At 44.2% G+C, this 23,800-nt stretch overlaps 1 protein-coding gene across 5 annotated transcripts in view; it reads left to right on the forward strand.

Annotated features, from left to right (window-relative positions):
- The window catches only part of fstl5 (follistatin-like 5), a 170,362-nt gene that overhangs the window by 141,827 nt on the left and 4,735 nt on the right, over nt 1-23,800 (forward strand). For all 5 annotated transcript variants that reach the window (XM_069701742.1, XM_069701745.1, XM_069701743.1 and 2 more), the window contains 5 exons: nt 6,525-6,551; nt 6,770-6,888; nt 12,175-12,324; nt 16,175-16,282; nt 18,169-18,293. In XM_069701742.1, coding sequence (XP_069557843.1) covers nt 6,525-6,551; nt 6,770-6,888; nt 12,175-12,324; nt 16,175-16,282; nt 18,169-18,293 — 529 coding nt within the window. The remainder of the gene's footprint in view (nt 1-6,524; nt 6,552-6,769; nt 6,889-12,174; nt 12,325-16,174; nt 16,283-18,168; nt 18,294-23,800) is intronic.

The raw sequence follows: 23,800 nt of genomic DNA on the forward strand, positions 1-23,800 counted from the left end.
TCTGTTCCATCGCAGAGCCGCTCGTTCAAATTTTGCACATCAAGCGAACCGGACTGTTGCAAAACAAGCGCGGACGCGTCCGTGCCCCATGTGCACGACGAGCTTGTTGTTTTGATTGCTTCTTCTGGAGTTTCAATTGGGAGTCGAGAGGCAACGTGTTGGATGCCGGCATGTCGAAAAACGTATCGCGCCGCCAATAAATTAAAAGTTGTCTCCCTGTTAATAACTCCCGCAGCGACCGTCCGCTCCGCCCCCCTCCCCTCCCCCAAAAAACAAACAAACAAACAAAACAACGGCCATCGTGAGCTAACAGAGATCGTTTGAGTTCGGTTTTTATAGCGAGGCTCCCCAAAAAAAACGACAACTTTAAAATGCGCCTGTGCGTCCGAACGGGATGAAGATGAAGCATGCGGGCAAATGTTTCTAAATAAAATATTCACATCCCAGGCAAACATTTTGGTCGTGTACAAATGAAGATGTAAAACTCCACCGGACTTTCATAGTTTATGTCCCCCGTGAAATGTTATCGATCACCGTGATGACGACACATTGATGGCGGATCGATCTTCAGCTTCCAAAAGTGAAATATTCGTCTTTAACTCTCTTCGCTCCCTCTTGGCCAAGTTATTGGTAACACTTTAATTAAGGATGAATTAATTATTATGAAAGGATGCATTAATTCAGCATTGCTTCATGCATTAGCACCTCATGAAATCGTTAAGAAGTTCAAAGTCTTTCACTCATGATCTCGTGCATGAGCAACCCATTAATTAAAGCGTTTAAATAATGTCATCGGTGATTACGATTTATTAAATATCATCACGATGAATTCTTTGCAAAAAAAAAAAAAAAAGTTTTGGACCTCCGCACGCCATGACATCATCGTTAACTCGGCATTAGTTACTCACGAGTTTGTCATGTTTGCGGCCCGGAGATGATGAATGAAAGACTTAGAACTCGTGTTACTTCCTGATCATTCATGAGGTATTAATGATTAAAGCAACGCATGAATTAATGCATGAAGTCGTGATAATTCATGTACCCTTCCTGTAAAGTGTTACCAAATCATGATAATAATCCACTTCATCTCTCTGCTGTGCTCCGCACTTCATGTGTTTTCCCTGCGATGTCTTCTACAATCTCCGCCGTCTCCTTTTCACACTCTTGTCAACGGCGTTTCTCGGCCATTTTGTGACCGTTAGCCGTTCTCAGTCTTTCGTTCCAATCGAACGCGGCGCCGCTCGGGTTTCACAGATTCACGCGGACTCGGAGGGTCTGAATCGGTGAAATCCGTGTCGGTGGACCGACCGGAAAAAAAAAGAAGAAAAAAAACGCCTCCGGGGCCCTCGACTCGAGCCGCGTACGAGAACCCGCCGCGCCGCGCCGAAGCCTTCGCCTGATTTATTCTTCGCTGTCCGCCGTGCCGTCTCCTCCGCGTCCTCTGAATAGAGCAGATCCGTACGGCGTCCGTGTTTCCATCAGCGGTGTCCCTCCCCATCACAGCAGGCTTTCACACAGCGTTGGACACGCTGTCAGCAACAAGGAGTTCTAACCAGGCAGTGACGCTATCCAGTGTCAGCAGCCCCACCGCCTGTCGACCGAGTTTCATGCTGACGGCTTTGCGGAATGAATATTGTAAATCCGGTGGAGAGTTGAAATGCTTTTAAGCCCGAGTTACAACGTGGCAGCCCATGAATATTTGCGAGGTTTTCTGCGGAAGACTGAATGCTCAGTAATGATGACGCTAACGATGAGAATAATGATCTTTCTGAATAGATAATCGGCGCAAAACATGTAGAGCAGGGGACGGAGCAACGACGCGACCTCAAATTGATTTCCAGTTAAACACTTCTAATCGTGTCTTTTACATTAGATTAAAGCAAGTGTGTGGAACTTAAAGGACTTAAAGGCGGATAGATTTAGTTACTGTGACTTCCCAAGCCGTTATAAATCAGATACAACATTCATGAAACATGAAATGTTTGATGATGAAGTGGCCATATATTTATCTGTGCATGTCTCTTTGTTGGCTATGAAGCACAAACACTCCCCGAGAGTTTTCTTTTTCAAGTTTTGAATGTTTTCTTTTTTTTTTTTTTGTAGGGGGTGGGGGTTTCCTCAGGGATTTTTCTCTGAGGATTAAGTCTTTTAAATACTTTTCTTCCTAAAGAGATGATACAGCCTTCCATCCTCCGCAGGCTCCCAGCTCGAATTCAAGTGCAGTCAGACCTGTTATTTCAAAAGCTTCCTCACTCTACCTGTCTTTAAATAGTACTGCTGGGGAGCTGCTGTTCAAGTTAGCCCTCAATCTTCAAGTGCAAATATATGCGGCGTAGAGCTGCTAAAGGCAACGGGGGGGGGGGGAATGAAATAAAAAAAAAATGCTGCTAAAAAATTTGAAGAATTTGGCGCCTGAAGAAACGGTTGGGTTCAATATATAAGCTGAAATACACTGCTCCAAAAAAATAAAGGGAACATTTGAACAACACATCCTAGATCTCAATGAATGAAACATTCCAGTTGAAAATCTTTATTCATTACATAGTGGAATGTGTTGAGAACAAAATAACATCAGAATGATCAATGGGTATCAAAATCATTATCCCACGGAGGTCTGGATTCAGAATCATACTCAAAATAAAAGTGGAAAAAAAAACTCAGATCACAGGCTGATCCAACTTCTGTGGAAATTCCTCAAGACAAGTCCGAATGAGGCTCAGTAGTGTGTGTGGCCTCCACGTGCCCGTATCACTCCCTACAACGCCCGGGCATGCTCCTGATGAGACCACGGATGTTCTCCTGAGGGATCTCCTCCCAGACCTGGATCGAAGCAGCAGTCCACTCCTGGACAGTCTGCGGTGGACGCGGCGTCGGCGGACGGAACGAGACACGGTGTCCCGGATGTGCTGGATTGGATTCAGGTCTGGGGGACGGGCAGGCCGGTCCACAGCATCGATGCCACCTTGAATTAGACGCGAAATATCTCTGCGTTTCAAAAAGACCCTTCATGACTTTTCCCTCAACCTTAAAAACCTTCACTTTAAAAATTTTGCAAATCACACGAGGAAAAAACCCGTCGTTCTACTTTAGCTTCTGAGGAGTTTCGTTTCACGACCTTTTCTGTGACCCCCCCCCCTGAAAACTCACAAAGGCATCGTGGTCCTTTGTAATTCTGATTTCACAGGACTGGTTGTTAAGTTTTCATACCACCGTGTGTCTTTGCAATTCATGAGGCTCAGGATATGAAGATTGTTCTCCAAACAAAAACAAAATCATTGACACTATTGAGCAAAAACTGCATCACCACCAAAATCTAGAAGTAGCACAGCTCACTTGTAGTTTCGTGGTCACAAAGTCATCTGACAAACTACATGAATACACGTTAATAATGTCAACAGCCCTGCTGAATCATCACCTTTATCAACGTTTGAAATTTTGAGAACAAGAGACTGAAGCTGGGCACCAAACTAGAAACAATACTTTCACGACACTGACCGAATTGCCTCCTATCAAAAAGTGTCCAGACATTTGGCACCAGATTCTGATATATAGGCTACATCCACACTCGTACCTTTTTGTTTTAAATGCATCATTTTTTTTCTGGGTAAATCTCATCAGCGTCAGTGAGCCAGTAGAATACAGCAATACCTTCCCTGTAAAGCGTTTAGGAGATTGTATCCACAGAAAATAACTTGGGTTACACTCTCCCCCTTCTAAACTGCATGGAAACTAAATAGTTGTATTGTAATTTTCTTTTTGATAAAATATACTTTAAAAACTTGGTCTTGGAAAAAAAAAAAAAAAAAACAGTTGTTCGGGAACCGGTATTAAAGTCAAGGTATCTGTGCGGGTGTCAACCATTTTTGAACGACACTCAGCGTAAGAAGAGAAGAATATGTTCTTATTTGATTGACAGCGGCCTGGCAGCAGAAGCAAACAACCCGACCTCTGTTCTCACAGTTGCATGGACGAAAGTTACATCCTCTATTTTCAGTTGAGTCATGCCTTCAGACTAGTGAAAAAGGAAAGACAAAAATACAAACAATCTCTTGGATTAAATAGCTCTAGATTATAGAGTATGGAGAATAGAGTTCTTAACTTGTCTAAAAAAGAAAATGCTGCACTACGTCCACGAAGACACTGTTGCTCGTTGTGTGATGCAAATTAAGAAAGGCAAAATGCTTTTCTAAAAAAAAATTTTTTTTTAAAAACTGAAGAAAAAAAACAAAGAAAATCCATCTGATTGTGATTAGAAAAACAAAAATGTAAAACTGTCACACAGTTTTAGAGAAAATCAATACAGAGAACATTTTTTGGGGGGGAAAAATTAGATCATTTGAGGTTGCAGGGTTGGAGTTAGTAGTGGAGAAATGAAAAACACAATAAAACGGGAACATTTGAGAGAGATCCACTGATGCAGACACATTTCTGCTGATATTCAGCTTTACAGGCTCTGACTAAGACCCAAAGGAAGGCGTCCTAAGGCATCGTGATCCAGGCCTCTGTGTACTCTAAGTGGGAGTTGGCAGGTGCATCTAAAGTCTTTTTGGCATTGCTTAGATATGTGGTGTACCTGCTCTGCATGTTATCAATCCCTGCACTCAAAAGGGCTTTTATTTTTATCGATGCGTATGGGGGGAGGGGGGGGAGAAAAGGAAATTAGAAAGAATGAGATTTATTTTTATTTATTTATTTCCTTCCTTATTCTCTGGCTTTCCTGTCTCACTTCTTCATTTTAAAGGAGAGCAGGCTTTACGCTTTTTTTTCTTTTTTTTTTTTTAGCCTGTGGAGGAAAAAAAAAACAAACAAACAAGTATTTGCGTAGTGTTTATAATTAAAGCATCACTTTAAGGGGTCAGTTTTTTTTTGCATTCGCATCCGCCGTGACCCAATGACTTTACCTATATTACGCATTCTCCTGCCACGCCACTGCGGTGAACACCACGGGCTGTTTGACTCCACCGTCGCCGGCGATGCGCTCGTGTAAACAAATTGAATTTAGGGAACCTCGCTAGCGGGGAAGGAACTGCGCAGTCCAGACTCGGCCGCTGAGGGCGGCGTCGCCGATGTTTCGGAGCCCGCTGGAAACACAGTTATTACGGCCAGAAAAGAGTGAACTCACCGCCTACAGTGGCAGCCGGCTTGTTTTGCTATATGGATGATGAAGTTGATGTATGGGCCCCTTGTATGCGCGGAGCAGCCGCAGTCTTTCTGCCAAGTGATGAATAGCATCAATACTGTGGGCTATTGGAAAAGACCGGAGCACACCAGATCTCATCTCAACTCCTCTTTTCCATTTTCCACTTTTTTTTTTGGTCAGATCTCAAATATATTGTATTGTTTTTTTTCCTTTTGTCCTTGGCTCCTCCACCCCCTCCCACCCATTTCATCTATCTATAGACACCCCCCCCCCCGCGCTCCTTTTGTGTAACTTTTAATGAGCTGAAAGGTATGCAAGAGTGAACAGGAAACACTCGACAAAGCACTTTTGAAAGATTAAGGCTGACTAACGGCACAGCGGTGTCTTCGTCGGCTTCGTCTCCTCGCCCTCCTTTTCTTTCTCTGCATCTGTCCACTCGGGCAAGAGGCTGCGGGAATGAGCATCGCAATAGAGGCGAGATTAGAATCGGATGTGAATTGGGGCTGGAGATTGGTTTGTAGACTGAGAATGCCTGAAAATGGAAGATGGAATGGAAGCGGAGGGAAGACAGACGAACAATGGGGGAAGGTCACAGTTAAAAAGCCTGTGTGATAGCATAGCGCCGCTTTGCTTGTGGGCTGGCGGATATTATTGATTGAGCAGAAGAACTCGCTCCCATATTTGCATGGAAAGTAACTATCTAATGGCTCTGGATTTTCTTCTCATCACGTCACCTCTTTTAGTCTTTCATAATGGCATGTTCTTCTCCCGGAGTATCCAGCAGCTGCTTTTGAAGACCGACTGCCGGTCCCGTGGTTTAGGTCGCCCATTAAAGCACTTTCATCCTACATTTCTTGTCATTAGTCACCTCTAAGTGAATTTAATGAGAAATTACTTGTTATAGGAGCCAAAACAGGGTTTGCCACTGAAGACGGAGCACATTAATCCCTCCTAACGACTTATGATAATCATCTGAAGCCTAAAAAAACCTGTGGACTACTCACGGATGTCTAAGGCAGCTTACCCATGAAGCTCATATTGATGGATGTGATGTCTAAAAAATATATATATTTTTTTTTCTCTCGCCGCGTAGGCTTTGCAGCGTCCGAAAAAAACAAACATAAACTGCTTTACAGCACTTGTTGTCGGCTTGCTTGCATTTTGCAGTGTTTGGTATCAAATTATTCCCAAGCACAGGGCTCCCATTGATTGTTTGTTGCACGATGTGTCAGAGAGACAGTCTCCATAAAACTTTCATGTGGTCTGCTTTCCTCTTTTGCCGCTACAGGAATCATTGTTTGGGTGTTAGTTCTCACAAAGGGACTCTATTGATTCTTGCATTTCTTTTTCAACCGTGCTTTTTCCTCTGCTTCCTCCCTCGCAGTGGCAAACATTCTGTGGCGAGAAGAAGGTACGTCTGGAACTGCTCCCGCTCCACGATAGCGTTCATTAAAACTGAGTTAATTGAATTCCTGTAATAGGGTTACTGAACTGTGATGAGGAGGATTAAATGTTTTGATGCTTTGAACGTAGATAATAACCGTGTTGTAGGCTTATTTTGGTTCTGAATGTTCCCTCCGCGCAGCCTCATCAGGTATGTAAACGGGGCTGTTGTCGCTCTCCTCGCAGGTCTCGGCATCGGCAACATGTTCTACGTGTTCTACGAAGACGGCATCAAAGTCATCCAGCCGGTGGCGTGTGAGATACAGCGACACATAAAGCCCAGTGAGAAGCTGCTGGCTCTGCAGGTGAGTGTCCGAGCTCAAGGTTCATGCAGCTTCCTTTTCCAACACTTGACTCGTGTCTGTCTGAGGTGACGCCCACGAGGAGGAGCACTTCGGCACGGAGCACCTTTATGATGTACTTCTGGAGCTTCAAAATAAAAGCGTCTGAGGCGTTTTCCCCCCTAATATAAAAACCCTTTTTTTTTTTTTCCCCCAAAAAAATTACTTTAAATCTTTTTATTTTTCACTTTGTCTTTAAATCCAATGAAAAGACCAAAACCAACCATGAACCTATTCAGCCGACATGTGTTGTTGTTGCATCCAAACACTGATTTAGCTTGTTCCTCTGCGCCATTGAGCTCCATTGTCGCCCAAAATCACAAAACCACTGAAACCACAGTGTGTTTGCTGACATGTTTGCCATCGAACCTGACAAGGGGATATCAATGGTGTGTTTAACCAGGTATTTATCTTGTCCTGTGTGTGTGTGTGTGATTCAGGCCCCAGAAATCCAATATAAAAAGTGAACCTATTAGTTCAGCTGTAATCATTTGTATCATTCAAAGATTTAATTGACATTATTCTGAAGTATTTTAAACTGTGTGCAAAACACGTTCATGTCCAGGATAAAAAAAAAAAGAAAGAAAGAAAACAACAACAAAAAAGCTTTTATTGATTCATCACTGCTGAAGAGTCACAACACAGTTAAATACTCCCCTTAAAATTTACTGTACGTTTGATTGCGTTGCAGAAACTTGTCAAAGAACCACACGATGTAATAAAATAGAAGCATACGAGGGAGCGCCTGTCGGGCATAAATCCAAAACTGTACGATCTCCTCCGCGAGTACGAAAACATTTATGATGCCAGTGTTTTACAGTGAACTCCTGCGAGCTGATAGGAAAGTGTTTGTTGCTGTTTTGAAATGACAGCAGGTTTGTTCTTCTCCGGCCTTAACAAGCAACTCCGGTGTCCTGTTGTCTGACCTGCTAACAGCTACCTGATATCAATCGTGAGCAGCCGGTGGGGTTTAGTTGAGCAAGAAGAGGCTCGATGTCCTGCATGAGAATTGCTGCTCTGCATTTTAGCGCCCAAAATCACCATCGTTGTCGATACGAGTGCGGCCCCGTGATTTGAACATACTGCAGATTTGCATGCTCTCAAACAAGCTGCATTATAAATAGATTTGGCATTTTCTAAGTCAGTGATGGGTCTAAGGACGATGGTGCTGCTTTCTTTCCCTCCCACCTTTTCAAATTAAGGGCTGTGCGTCACTGACACTGCAGATAATTAGTTTTTCACTGAAACCCGACGAAGATAAAAGTTCAAACTAGAAGAGTTCTTCAGGGTGGAGAAGGAAAAAAAAAAAAAAACGACATAAGAAAAGTGACAAAATTACACCTCTGTTAAACGAAAATGTTACGTATCTTCATGTCTGGAATCAAATGTTACTTTACTTAATGATGTACGAATAAAAATAATAATAGTAACTTAGCAACATTGAAAATAGGGCACCAGTACATACACACGAACAAAATTGTATTTAACCTTGATATATAAATGCCTTATGAAGTTGATATGCAAACATCCAGCAGACACACGGCAGAACAAACATTCTGGATCATGTTTCTGGGCACCCAGTCAATTTAATTCCGGTATTCACTCCCTTATTAGCTCTGTTTTTGCTCTCCACCAGCTCCTGGGGGGGGGGGGGGAGATGTCTCTCTGGGTCTCAAACTGCTAAATTCACCACTGTGTTAATCAGCTCCCTTCCATAGTACAGTGGGTAACAAGAGCTCGGAAGGAAGACTAAACCAAAACGTAAAAGCACATTCTGTAAAAAATGAAAACGAGGAGCTAAAAGGGGCTAAAATGTCACGTGGTGCTGCGGAGAACTGCAAAGTCAGCTCCTGATTCTCAGTGGGTTTGACTCTTATTAGAAACACCTTTTTTTTTATGTTATGCAGTCATTCCCCCCCCCCCACCACCACCCCCTCTGTCGATATAAAAATATCGATCAGTGCGGCTTTAAAGCAGCTATTGATAGTGACACCTTATTCTGTTCAGTGTTCCGTTCCACAGAAAACGATGCCCCGCGGACACGGACGGAGGCCACCGTGCAGTCGGTTTAATTTAGTTCACTGAGGGGGACCACATCTAGTCGGCGGCGGAGGGGGGGGGGGGGGACTCTTTACCCCCAGCCTCCCTCTCCGCGTCGCGGTTTATCACTGAAGCTTTCAAGCGGCAAAATATTCAAAGCAGCCGGCTCGTAGATACCCGTTAAGATTTACACGTGTTCTCGACCGGACGCTTTCCACCCCCCCACTCCGAGCTGCCATTCATCCGGGAGCCCCGGCGCTGATTGGGCGGCTGTCGCGCACAGAGCGAAGCCGTGAATGCTCAACAATCAGCCGAGCGTTCCTCCGAGAGGTGTGTTTGTATTAGGATATCAATCACTGCGAGCGCTGCGATCCCAGCTTCCAGCGCCGGATTGCTGCGGGAAACGCACGAGGCCGTTTCTCGGCGCGGGGCTCACGTTTTCTCCGTCGCAGTGGAGCATTGATTGATTCGTTTATGGTAATCGCGCAGCCAATCCATTATCCTAATGTACCCTGCGGAGTGCTCAACGGCGATACGCACCAACGGAAACGCTGCGATGTCCTATTGTTGTGAAGTCAGTGCAGGAAGCGTCTGTATTTACCTTCCCCCTGCGACAAAGGGCAATCTGGGAAGTTGCATTAGCGTCTCGTTCCCGCTACCACGGCGTTGTGTCGAGTCCCGATTTGTTGTTCAATACGATGCTTTCATCGCTTAAAGATAAGGAAGGGTCCTATGAGGACGTATTTCTGAATCTCAGATGTTCCAATGGGACCTTGTTTACTGTTTAGTGATGATTAACATGTCGATTCAGGAGGAAATAACACTTCACGTTTAAACTAACCCAGGCCTTTTTTTTTTTTTTTTTTTTTTTTGAACAAATGGCTGAAACGCTTTCAGCAACGAGCCGAAAGAACGCGAGGGGGCAGATTGAAGATTTGTGAGACTGTTCCTTTTGTGCAGCACAGTGACGTGTACGGAGCAGGAGCGAAGCTTTAACCGTTCGTGAGCAAGTCTTTCCGAGTTATGCGGCTCCATCAGCCTCAGCGCCTGCCGCATATCAAACTCCAGAAATATTTCTGAACTGTGGCCTCGACGGCATTTTAAGGTTTATATTGAAAACAGGAGTTCCCCAGAAATTTGATGTGCGCTTTCTGCTCTTAGTTTCCAGCCAGTGGTGACAAAACTGTGTTTAAAAACTCAGGTGCTGTTTTTCAGCAAGCGAGGTAACTTTGAATACTTACTCATCGAGGTCCTGCCTGCCGCTCCGCTCGGTTGCGCATCACTGCGCTGCGCTCCATTCGTGCGCAGCGGGAGCAGTCTTGGATTTTTTTTTTTTTTTTTTTTATCCGATAATCCCTCATATGTTCATTAAATCCGTGGTGCAAAAAAAAAGCTTTCATTTATCTACCATTTGGTAAAAAAAACGCACAGCGTCTCGAAATACTCCGAAACCAGCGTCGCATCACACTGCAAGTTGCACAGCAGCTTGGATTGAAACCTCGGGGAGACACACGGAGACAATAGGGGTGACTGTGCTTCTACTTCCCTCTTTGACAGCTTGGAGGTTGCTGATTTGCCGTTTTTCAGCGTTTTTCTTCCCCACGGACGGTTGATGTCGTGTCACAAACGTGCGAGCTCGACAAATCACCCTGCGACTTAACTGGGGGAACATCAGAACCCTCTTACTTCTCAAAGTAGCTCTTTTAAATGTCATCATCCACATTCACCAGAGTAAAGACTGGGAATCCTTTGACAATTTGTTTTTTTAATGTTTTACTAGAAATAAAGCACTATACTGTGTTTTGTAGGAATTCAATGATGCACAATGTCATATTCAGGATTTTATCGGATCCATGAAATATATATTGTGTTTTGTACCAGGAGAGTGTAGGAATCTCCATAATAAAAAAACAAAAACATATCTCTGCAGTGTTTAGGAGCTGTCAGTTACCACGTAGATTGCATACATGGAATGCACCCACACATAAACACACACACACACACACACACACTGGCATATGCAAGCGCACATAAACACAGGAAGGATTACAGCCGCCTCCATTCACACCCTCAGCTGTGCATCAGATGTTCGATTTCTCACCTCTTAAAGGTGCAATAAGTGAGATATTTACAGCCCCGTAGCGCAAAATGACCACAGTGTGGGTCTGCGGCGGTGTCACGGGGTTCAAAACCGATGACTCGACGATTGCTGCAGCAGTGCAGCGAGCTCTGGCTTTAAAAAAAAAAAAACGTCTTCGATAACCTTTTTTTTTTTGGATGAGACACACTGACAGATGGTGCTAAAAAGCAGGACACTGCAAAAAACATTATTGTCACAAAGAACTGAGAAGCCTTGTTACGCAGCCAAAAACCCCAAAAAAGGTCAAAGTCTTGAGTTTTTGCGTCCCTGAAATGACCTCTAAAGTGCATCCTTTTTATTTTATTTCGGCTCAAATGAACCCCGCTCCTACTGAGGCGATGCAGAGCGGACGTGATGATCGGAGGGGGCCGCGGTGTCGCCGTAGCACCTCCCTCATCCCTCGATATAAAGTTCAGTGAAGTTTCGTACATTTCCCGACGCCTCCTCCTAACTAAGAGGAGTTGCCCTGTGGGAAGGCAGCTGTCACAGACTGCCTCTGCGGTTGTAAATATGAGAGAATGAGTTCATCCCACCATGCTGGAGCCCTTCATTCATCCTTGCTGGCCAGCAGCTCCCTAAATCGTCCCGCCGAGCCTGGAACAGACGACTGGGCACAGCCTGGAGGCTTCGGAGGGGAGGGTGGGACGGGGAGGAAAGCTCCAGAGACAGAAGGCCGCTGAAGGTTCCTGCGGGCCAGGAAGGCGAGAGCTGCCAGGACTGGAAGCTCGAACAGCCGCAGATCGGTCCGCGGGCTTTGTTCTGCCGATTATGTGTCGGACAAATGGGAGCGATTACGGAGATTTCGCAGGACCTGGAGAAAAGCTCATTTATCTAAGTTGCCAAGATAGCGCGACTCGCATCAGCATAGGTGATAAGGCTGCGAGTAGTAAACAACGCAGAATAACGACTGGGCGAAGGTAATTGTTTTTTAATGAGACGTATTTCCCTGTAATATGAAAAACAATTAGCTCAAGGGGACTGTGTGTGTGTGTGTGTGTGTGTGTGTGTGTGTGTGTGTGTGTGTGTGTGTGTGTGTGTGTGTGTGTGTGTGTGTGTCTTTATTTTTGCAGGAGGAGGTGTGCCCCACATCACCGGAGGAGGCGGTCCAGAGGTGCGTGTGGTCATCGGCGGTCAACGTCAAGGACAAGTTTATTTATGCGACACAGCCGACCTTGGATCGAGTGCTCATAGTTGACATCCAGTCTCAGAAGGCCGTCCAGGTAATTTTCCGACCGAATTGGAAAACCGGGGTTCATGTCAATTTTGCCAGCAAACACTCAGAGGGTTTGACAATTTGTACACGGAGCGAGAAGAAGAAGAAGAAAAAATAAAATATATATTAAATAAATAAAAGCGAAAAGTTCTTTCTCACAGAAATTTGGCCTCCATCTCTGCCAACAAACGTCAAGGTTGCCCAATCCCCCGCCTCCTCCTTTCAATGTTCCCTCAAAGATTGAAGGCAACATATTTCACAAATGGCCTTCGATACATCATTACTTCATATGTGTAATTTCTGTCATTGATTTGGAGAACGAAGGACACATTTCTTCCCTCAAATCTTACCCTTCCACTAAGAATTCAACGTTGTACAATACGATGTCCTTCATCATGAAATTCAATTATTTGGAGGCACTGGACTGCGAGCTCAAACACTCAAACTGAGTGTGGACTTTATTCAGACTTTTTTTTTTTTTTTTTTTGGAAACAACATTAGATATGCTTGGACCTAAAATATTCTATTTGAGTAATAATTCAGTGGGATACTAATCCATTGGAGCGAGCGCTGTGCTGCAGCTGATATCGGTCCCGGTGAGCCTCGGGCCAGAAGCTGCGGGCTTTAAAGCACATCTGACAGCTGCTGGAGTCTGTCATGTGAACAATAATGCAAACCATATCTCCGCTTCGCTATCTTCCGCTAATCAGAGACCCTCAGAGCTTGTTTTTTTTTTTTAGTGGACTGAACTTAAGTACTGCTACGGAAGAAGTATGAACTTGTGTTGTCCTTGATCATCTTCTTTTTTTTGTTGTTGTTGCTTGTTTTGTTGCTGCTTGCTTCAAATTACCGCGGCTGTGCGTAATAGATGTGCCTGAGGGATAAAGAACAGCAACACCGTGTTGTTGTTGTTTTTTTTTTTTATTTCTAAAGAATTAAACAAATCCAGTTAAATATCAAAGAGCTTGTGAAGCTGTGAGAGAGGAGTCACATTCAGCTAAACACCACTGAGGACCTGCTTCTGTTCAGAGCCGACATTAAAAGTCACATTTCTATTAAAGTAACTGCAGTTGACGAACATTAGAGTCTGTACTGTGCCCCGCAGCCAGTGGCTAAATAGTAAACACTGCCAGGCGACGGGCGTACAACGCGGCATCCTCTCGAATGTCTGCCAGCCAATCGTAACGCAGGGTCCGGTTTAAAGTAATTGATTGCGGCTTATTTCAGCTTATTTCTCGTTAGCGTTGTGGCTTTGTGAAAACGTTCCTCTCTCAACCACCGTCGCAAAGATTCGGGGATACTTTACTTAACCAGAATTGTCCTTTAAAGAGGAACTGCACGCTAAATGGAAATCGTTGCGATGCACACATTATTGGGGATTATTGTTTGGACTTGTTGGGGATTTTTTTTTTTTTTTTTTTTTCCAACCAAGCCCATATATACTCATATGCGTTTCCCTACAAATGTTGGCTAAATCGATTCAGGAGAATCTCACCGTGAGTCACATCAATATTTTAAGCCCCGTCGGTGTAATAACTCCTTAATCATGCCCCTCCGTTGGAAAATAAAATATGAAACAAAGTGTAGGCTCCATCGGTTGTTCTGGGTCTGATTAACATTTCATGCCTTCTGCTGCTCAGCTCAGTTTTGGGTTGAAGCTACAGGTGGTGCCACGCGAAACTTTTTTTTTTTTTTTTTTTTTCCAGACTTCTCGGCCAACGATAGCTGATCAAAAGTCTCGGTTAATTCTTAGATCTTTAATTATAATTTATAATTAAGTTACACGCATGAGCCCTCAGTGAATTCGACGAAGGGATCTGAAAGGAGTCGTGTTCAATGAAATGCTGCCAAACAACCAACCAACCTTAGTTTTGAATACAGATTCCAGCATTTGGTCTCATCTTCGTCCTCGAGTGTTGGGATTTTTTTTAATTTTATTTTTTATTCTCCGTGATAAGAGTCCTTCCGGTTTCCTCTCTTGTCTCCGAGTTTGGCAGTGCACCAACGCTGCTCTGCTCCGCTTGAACCGGAGATCGAAAGTGTTTCTTTTTCTCAGCCTTCAAAACGTCTTTCTCACCTTTTTGTTTGACTGCTAATCCCCGACCTGATCCATTTCATAGAAACCGCAAATGTCGAGACCTACACTTAACCTTCACGTTGATGTCGTGCCCGAGTAACCTTCGAGACTCGCCTCTTCACGGGTTCCGTCGCCTGGCAACCTTTTGTTAGATATTGTAACATGGCAACACCTGCCGTTTCCTCCCCATGGATGTTAAAATAGGCAGCCACCTCGCCATTTTTTTTTTTTTTTTTTTTTACCTCAGGGGTGGGGGATACATTTTTTTGGACAACATTCGGCACATTTCTAGTGAGCAGCGTTGAGTTAATTCATCAGTGTCAGTGAGTTGTTTTGTTTTTTTGTGGGGGGTGGGAGGGGGGGGGGGTAATCCAGGGCTGCCCAGATCCCCGCAGATGTTCCTGACACCGTGATGGCTGTTTACAGCACGCCAACCTCTCGGGGACGTGCCAGTAAACAGGTTGGCGTCCCAGAGTCTGTCACAAGCTCATTATTCAGTCGCCTGGAGGTTGTTTTTTTTTTAGCTTCATTGCATTATATTACTAGTTGTTAATTAATCACCTGAACCCATCACTCGTCTCGAATAACAAGAGAGACATGAGTTGTGTTTTTGTTTTTTTGCTCTCCCTGCTTTCCATTTTCTCATTGAATTATTAATATGATTGATGCGCGCGCGGTAATAATAACAAGCAAGCTTCATTTTGAAATTTGTAACCAATTAAATTCTCGGTGAATATATATTTTTTTCTTCTAATGAACTCGTTGCAAGTTTTGCATGTTAGAAGTAGTTAATTGCAAAGTGCACGTGGGTAAATGTTTTGAAGTGGCTGGTGGGGTTCTTCGCGCTCCGTCTCCGACTGATCCGCAGTCTGCGCCGAAGTTACCCGAGCATATTGGCGGAGGATCTCGATAATCTCCCTCATCCGGAAAATAAGTTGTTAGTCAAGAGGAAAAGAACAACGCGAACACCTGTTTCCTCTGATGACTACACGCTCCCAGACTAGTTGGCGTTCTTACAGATATTCCCCTCTTATTTGCTTTAACTCTCTGAGGAGCCGCTCTCCTCTCTGCGATACAATATATATTTTTGCCGAGGTAAACAATGCTATTTGGACTCCACTGAAAAACAAATCTTATAGAAACTAAAGTTGCTGTAAAAAAATAAATAAATAAATAAATAAATAAAGGGGGTTGGGGAGTGTAGGAATACGAGGCTGGAATCATTTCTTCTGGGAAAAAAAAAAAAAATACAAAAAAATGGGAAGGTGATTACTTTTTCCTTTGCTGTCGTTGAGAGTGAAGCTCCTTGCATGCATCCTTCTCCCCTGTGCTTTCCCTTATTCCCTTTGAGCTCGGCTGTCTGTCTGCACTCAGGCGGACGCAACGCGCGAGGAGTTTCTCTTTGTCACACGCGACTCATCCATTGTTCTGACTTGGAATATTGCTGCCGTGTGTCGAGGAAGGGATAAAGACTGAAAGCAATTACTCCAGCGGTGGCGAAGCAATCGTGTCTGTCACCACTTGATTTGAAATGCAGCTCAACACCAAACACACCTTATATATAAAGAAGCACACCTCCAAGCCCGCCTTGTTAAAAGAAAGACTTGCTCCCGTCAACCTCCCCCGATGCATTAGTCCGCAGGAAAACTTTTTCAAAAAGCATCGCCGCCGCACATCAAAGAGCGATCTCTTCAAAAGCAAAGTCTAGATTGCCTCGGATTGTTATTCCGCCGCCCTGCTGTCTTTAAAGCTCGATTTTTCTCGCGTGTCCCCCTCCCAGACGGTCAGCACCGACCCGTTCCCTGTGAAGCTCCATTATGACAAATCTCACGACCAGGTGTGGCTGCTCAGCTGGGGCGACATGGAGAAGAACTTCCCGACCCTGCAGGTAAAGCCCACGCTATTATCCTTTGTCGTAATGTATTCTCTCTGCACAGTTTTTTGGTTTGTTTTGTCCTTGTGAAACAGGCGGGATACTGAGACAAACAAGCACGGAAGACGCGAACGTTTCGAGGCCGAGTCGGGATTGCTTATTTGTCCCTTTTAATATCTGGTCGAAACGGCGCTGATGTTCTTGATTTAAGAAGCGACAGAAAATTGCCAAGGGGAAAAAAAAATGCGTATCACCACGCAGCAGCTACCGAGTGGTACCGAAAACAGTCGAGACCTTCAACCCTAACTGCTAAACAAAACTTTCCGTCCTTAACTTGGAGTAACCTACACAAGTTAGTTCACACCGTCTCCTACAGACAGCTCAGCGGCCGGCCGCCAGTCAAACGCATCCGGACTCCCGACCAGCTCCTTCTCTCTCTCTATCTCTGTGGCTGTTTAATCGCGCTGCTCTCCACAAGGGGGATTTTTTTCAGATGGACTTATGACCCTAAAAACGCACCCAGGACTCACTTTAGTCGCGTACTGCTGCTTTCAGGAAAGGTCAAAATAACAGGTTCACAACATGTGTCCAAAAGCACGTCAGCACTTCTGAATAACCTGTACCGCGTAAATATCTACCGGCCTCAGGCCGTTGGTTATGTTGAACTCTTTCACGACGTAAAACAGATCAAACAAGAAAATACTCGCATGCAAGAAGCTCTCATCAGCAAATACTTAACGTTTTTGCTTGAAGGGTGGCAAATGAGTTCTTAACAGATTTTTTTTTTTCTCGTAATCAACGAATCCTAATAGCTCGGGGTCACATTATTGTAAATAAAGGCACCCGACCCAGGAACTTTACATCTTTTTACTGCTGATTATGCACAAAAAAAAAAAGTTTGTGTAAATGTTCAGAATGAAATCTTTTGCACAGTATCGTCAACAAAACCATTAAGCTCAGCAACGTCTGCCGCATTTGATTATTTAACAGGTTTAAAATCAAAGTTTATTGCAAGTTTCCACCTTATTAAATGTCAATTCCTCCATTGTGTCCCCTTTTTTCCCCCAATATGACCTCGGCGCATTAATCACTCTTTCAATTGTTGATTTGTTTGTCGTGCCCAGAGTCCGCTTACATTGCAGTGTGCGAGTATTTCAACTGGGACACATTTTCAATAGTCTGAACCAGCGTATTGGATTTTGAATGAAAGACGTCACATTAAAAGTTGGATCGATATAGAAGAAGAAGCTGATAATAATACGCCTGCCGATAAAACGTTTTCGTAATTATCTGTTTTGTGTACAGCGGTTTCATGATAGCTACAAACGGCGCCGCCGTCAACATGCGTTGGCGACGACGCTGCGTGTCACTATGACACACGCTGCTATAAATAGAATCAATACGTAATAAAGGGTGTTTTTCTCCATTCGTTTCCTTCGAACTGTCGTCTCCATTCGGCTCCACCGTCGAAAGATTTTACTGGAAAACCCGGCTTGTCATCGCCTCGCACACAAATTTCATAATGCAGGGTTTTGGTCTGTGGCAATTTGCTCTGCGCATTGTGGCACAATCAAAAGCAAAACGCGGCCCACACACAAGCGCATGTCTGCGCGCTTCTGTGCATGCACAAGTATTATTTAGGCACCCAAGGACGCACCGGCGCACATCACGCCTCCCACTGAGCAGCTCCGCCGCCTCAGCCGCGAGAGGAGACGCTGCGTTTCATCGGCAAGAAATGAAAAATAAAACATGTCAGTTGTTACGCGGTGTTTCTTTTTTTCTTTTTTTTTGTCGATTGCGAGCTCCAAATATTTATGAGGTGAAGACTTAAATGATGCGGCGCTGAGCGCATTCATCAAGCTCGTGTTAAACACCCACCTGCTTCTCCCGTCGTTCGCCAGGTGATCAATCAGGCGAGCGGACGAGTCTCCCACCACACCGTTCACACGCAGCCGGTCGGCAGGCGCTTCGACCGGGTGGACGACTTCTTCATCCCCGCCTCCAGCCTCATCATCAACCACATCAGGTACGTCCGAGCGTGATCCGGCCGCGCGCTAATGCAAATTGAACCGGAAATTAAATTCACCCCACTGCCGTTTTATTCACTTCGCTAAGAATATCTACAGCACTGATTTTCTGTGTGTGTGTGTGTGTGTGTGTGTGTGTGTGTGTGTGTGTGTGTGTGTGTGTGTGTGCGCGTGTGTGTTTTTTTTGGAGAATGCCGCGGCGGTCACCTGAGCTGCAGCCGATAATCTCTAGTAAAACACAAAGCAAAGTCTTTAGCATGAGCTAAACTGAATTAAATAAGTTTAAATGTAAATGAACAAACCACAGTTTGGCGCCGGTAGTGACCGTATTTGGTCAAGCTGGGGGCGGAGCAAGCGGTGGATCTGACTCGATCTGATCGGAAACCCGGTGACACTACGCCTCGCCCTCCGATAGCCGTAACCTGACTGCACCACAGACATGTCAATCAAACAGACACGCCCCCCACCTCCACCCCAAAAAAAAAAAACCTCCCCAGTTCGACAGGCGTTCGGGTGATTCAGGAGGTCGGGAACTTTCTCACTTCCTTTCCATAATAATCTCAGCTGGGACTCAGTCCAGCTGCAGCTGCTTAAAACCCGAAGGTGGATGCACATTACTCTTACCGGCTATAGGCAGCGTAATTATGTCTAATGATCCGGAGTGCTGAGTAAGTTCTGCTCAAAACTGAACTTTTTTTTTTTTTTTTTTTTATTTTTTTATTTAAGAGCAGTTTGTTTTTGTACATTTTGAAACGGACTCGCAGACTGTTTCTGTGTCAAACGGTCAAACAGTCTCAGGACTGGAATCGGGCAGCAGGATTATTCACACACACACACACACACACACACACACACACACACACACACACACACACACACACACACACACACACACACAAAACACTCATAGAGAGTCATTGGTGTGCTGAGACTAGAATTATTTTCCTTTTATTCTCACCAAGATAAAAAAAAAAAAAAAAGTCAGCTCGGAAAGATAAAAACCAAGATAGTGGCCGGTGGGGTGAGGGGGTGAGGAGGAGGTGGGTGAGGAGGAGGGGCTGGTACCTGCTCTTCATCATTTCAGTTCGACAACAGAAAGCAGACATGCGGAATGCTGAGTGCATCGAAACGCCGCTGTGGTTTTCACATGTCACGATCAGCTGTCAGACCCGGACTTAAAGTGGACGGAGGGGGGGGATAAAAAAAAAAACAAACAAAAAAAAAAACAGCCCTGTCCCAAATGATCGGCTAAAGTCACAGAGAGGCCAAGAACAAGCAGGAGGTCGGCAGGATTTCAGGATGTTAACGGTCTCCCGGAGAGGAGGAGGAGGAGGAGGAGGAGTCCTGTGTGTGTGTGTGTGTGTGTGTGTGTGCGTGCGCGTGTGTGTGTGTGTGTGTGTGAACGGGGTTGCTAGCACAGCTGTAATTAGATCCTCTGAGACCTGCAGGGAAGATTGCAGGAAAGTGTGACCACCGTGTTTTTTTGGTTTTTGGTTGTTTTTTTTTCCCTACGTGGTGTTTGAAAATCGCCGTCTTTAATGGCCGCTTGCTCATCTCACTGTACTTTCCCGCCGCTGCCGGGGTTCTCTCGTTATCTAGGAAATCTGAAGCACCCAGAACAGAGGCCGCTTGACTACAACTGTAATTAGGGAGTAATATGGATCAAATCATCTGTCGCGGTTTAACTACTGTATGTACACAATCGTTTTCTTCAGTTAATAACCCGACGGCTCATTCATTCGACTATCAAATGTCAGAAGACGTCCATCGCGAGTCCCATCAGCTCAAAGTCACGTCTTCATATTGTTTGCCTTATTCTATAATACAAAACAAAGTAAAGCTCCTGGTTTTTACATTTGAGCAGCTGGATTAAGGAGATTTTTTTTTTTTTCAGATTGAAAAATAGAAACAAAATAAACAGATGGTGAACTAAACAGTTAGTTTCTTGGTCCAGAAGTGTTATTCTACCGTACACAGGATATTGTGATGTTTAATTTTGCTGGAAAATCATGGAAGAAAGAATAATGAGGACAATATTAACCGGACAGGAATGTATAGTTTTAGCTCAATCCAACAAACCTGACAAATTAATATTATTACAGTAAACCGAAGGATCCATACTTTATGTTGTTTACGCCATAATCCAACTCCGAACCTGTTTTAATGTCGCGGCCGAAATCGAGGCGAGTTTTTCTTCCCTTCTTGACAATCCTCCGTCGTCCGGTTGGAGTTATTCTGTGCCGTGAGCAGCCGTCTGGTCTTCTGCTGCTAAAGCCTCGAGGTTTTGACTTGTTAGTTATTGTTGCTTTTCTATCAGCTTGAACCAGTTTGGTCGTTATTCTCTGACCTCTGCCAGCAAGGAGATATTTTCGCCCAGCGAGCCGCCGCCGGAAGATTTATCTTCTTCTGAGCCGTTCTCTGTAACCCCGAACAACGGTTGTGCATGAAAGTCCGTGTGGACTGAAAACACGCAAAAACAGCACCGACAACCGTTCAAAGTGCCTTGAATCACCTTTTCTACCACATTCACACGGCCGGTTTGAACTCCAGCAGATCCTCCTGACCTTATGTCTGCCTGCCAAAATGCAACGAGCCTCTCCCGCATGATTGACTGATATTCGCTGTTATCGAGTGGTTGAACAGGTGGACTTAATGAGACCTATTGTGACCTAATGTGACCTAATGTGACCTAATGTGACTTAATGTGACCTAATGTGACCTAATGTGTCTTAATGTGACCTAATGTGACCTAATGTGACCTAATGTGACCTAATGCGACCTAATGTGACTTAATGTGACCTAATGTGACCTATTGTGACCTAATGTGACCTAATGTGGCCTAATGTGACCTAATGTGGCCTAATGTGACCTAATGTGACCTAATGTGGCCTAATGTGACCTAATGTGACCTAATGTGACCTAATGTGACCTAATGTGCATTTGAAGCACACAAAGCACTCTGGATCTATACACGTCGACGTTGTTTCTTTTTACGTGGACAGCCGTTTTTATTGCAGCTGTTAGGAAAGCTTAAATTAACTGCTGCCTCGTGGCTCCCATTTGTTTTATTTTTATTTTTTTTATAACTCCACACAGGCTTTTATCTGTTGGCAGGAACACGCCATCGATTAGTTGATTTAGCAACATGAGCAGCGTGTGAGCAGCCAACGTATATTCAGCAACTTCCGGGGGATTGTTTGAAGACGGGGGGGGGGGGTGGGGAGATTCCCTCAGCAGCGTCCATTAAGCCAACAGGAACTTCTGGGGGCCGTTCATTCGTTAACAGCATCGACTTGCAGTCAGGCAACTCTACAAGTCAGCAGAAAAAAAAAAAAAAAAAAAAAAGAGCTGTCATTTCTTATTTATACCCACGTTTTCTGCACCCTGCAGCCCAGGCTGCCCCGCACCTCTTTATCACACATTTCTAATCATTGCACTGACTGCCTTTTGGCAAAACAAGCCGAGCGAGATGTTGATGCGATGTTTATTTACTTCTTCTTTTTTTTTGCGCTGGAGGACGGGTGAGCAAGAACTGCTGTGTCATAGATATATATCTTTTCATTGTTGCGCTCTCTGTTCGTGAGCTTTTTTTTGTTTTTTTTTTGTGCCCTCGGGATCTTCGACTGAACTGCGGAGCAAACATTACTTCGGGGTTAAGTGTTCAGACTCTGCAAACCGACGCGGAGACGAGACGATAACACGCCGAGCAGCTCGGGCTGAACGTCGCCCTCCCGCTGTGCGGAAGAGGGGAGAATCTTTAATGCATTAATCATTGGTACAAATGACAAACAGCAGCTGTCAGGTTGGCAGAGAACAATCTGGGTCTGCCAATGAAGCAGCCCAGCTGTGTTGACATCAGAGGCCTAAACAATGCTCGCTTATTAATTTATCAGACACCGGTAAAAAAAAAAAAAAAAAAAAGAAGAAAGATCTGAATGTGGGGAAAAGTAATCATTTCTTTGCAGGATAAACGCACCGTTGACCTTTTTGCTTCTGAGCAGGTCACCGATGTATCGCGCCACGTGTACACAAGTCATCAATCTGTTACAGCTGCCACAACATTGAACACAATCCACGGCTGAAACGATCCCAGCACTGTTTGACAGAGTTATCGTCTGTCAATCATCAGTGGATGAAAAGGCGTTTTAGTTTTAAACTGCATAATACGTTTTTAAATGTTCCTCTCCTGAACGCTCACCCGTCTCGTCTCGTCTCGGAGATGTGTTTTGTTTTGTTTGTTTTGTTTTTTTTAAATACCGGTGGGATTAAGAAGCAGCCTGTTTAGTGTCAGAGGGCTCCCGCTGAATTTAATCTGCCGGTTGTAGCTTTCCAAGTCGGATTGTTTGACGGGAAAATGAAAGACCGACAAGCTTCAAACAGAAGAATTACAAATCTGTCGTCATTCAGGAGTCTTCATGAGACTCAGACAATGAGAACCGGGTCAAAGTGATGTCACGTTTTCTTTAGCAGTTCAAAGTATATCTGAAACAAAAAATAATAATGTAAATATCATTTATTTTAAAGTGATGCAACTTGACGTGATTTAAATTGAAAATTCTCATCTCACAGATTCAACTGATGTTTAAAGGACAAAAGATGGGCTTGTTATGCAGATTGGCAGCTCACGTGTAGGAAGACATCATTTAAACAATAATATTGGCCTTTAATGTCAAAGACAACATTATGATGTCAAAAATCCATCTTATAATTAAAATCACAACACATCTGCATGGTAATCGGAGCATCTTATTTACAGCAGATTGTCCTGAACTCGGTTTGTATTTCCGGCTATCTAAAGATGGGAGTGGCAGCAGATACAAGCACCAAGAAACGACATTGTTTTATCTTTGACACCACGTACGCTGTGTGTTTTTAACAAAGCGTATACAATGCATCAGCTCCCAGTACATATTTCATGTTTTGTTTTTGTTTTTTTATTGGGTCAGAACACGCTGGGAGACTTCAGTGCTCACACTTTACCGATGACTCGGCTGATCAGGTTAAGTTTGACATTTCTCACAAATTTAAATGAAAAACAAAATGACGGCAAAATCGAAGATATTGACAAAAAAAAGGAGCAATTTTACTTTGACCCAAAAGCAAGAAGAAAACGTGCCACCGGTTTCTGAAAAGATGCGACTGATCGTTTGATCTCAACGCGGTCTCGGTAACCGGAAAATGGGGAAAAAACACTTTCGTTACAGATTTCCGCATTTGCGTTACGCCATAGAAACCACGTGGTCGTCGACGGCTGCAAAAACAACAGAAATCGGATCTAAAAAGTATTTGAGGCCGACTGACCGGAGAGGAAAACCTGCTTTCTGCAGCGTGAACGTCACATCTGCTGAAGATCGTTTCATACTTTGTTGTTAATTTGTGCACAAACTAAACAACGAGCTCATCTCCTCATTCGACACTGTCACCGAATTTGTGTGCCGATTCAATACATAATGCGATTTTTTTTTTAATATATATATATATATATATATATATATATTTCGGCTAC

The sequence above is a fragment of the Brachyistius frenatus genome, unplaced genomic scaffold (assembly GCF_029030835.1).
Source record: "Brachyistius frenatus isolate BFR_SWC_R1_liver_20210118 unplaced genomic scaffold, ASM2903083v1 Contig_38, whole genome shotgun sequence".
Lineage (NCBI taxonomy): Eukaryota > Metazoa > Chordata > Actinopteri > Embiotocidae > Brachyistius > Brachyistius frenatus.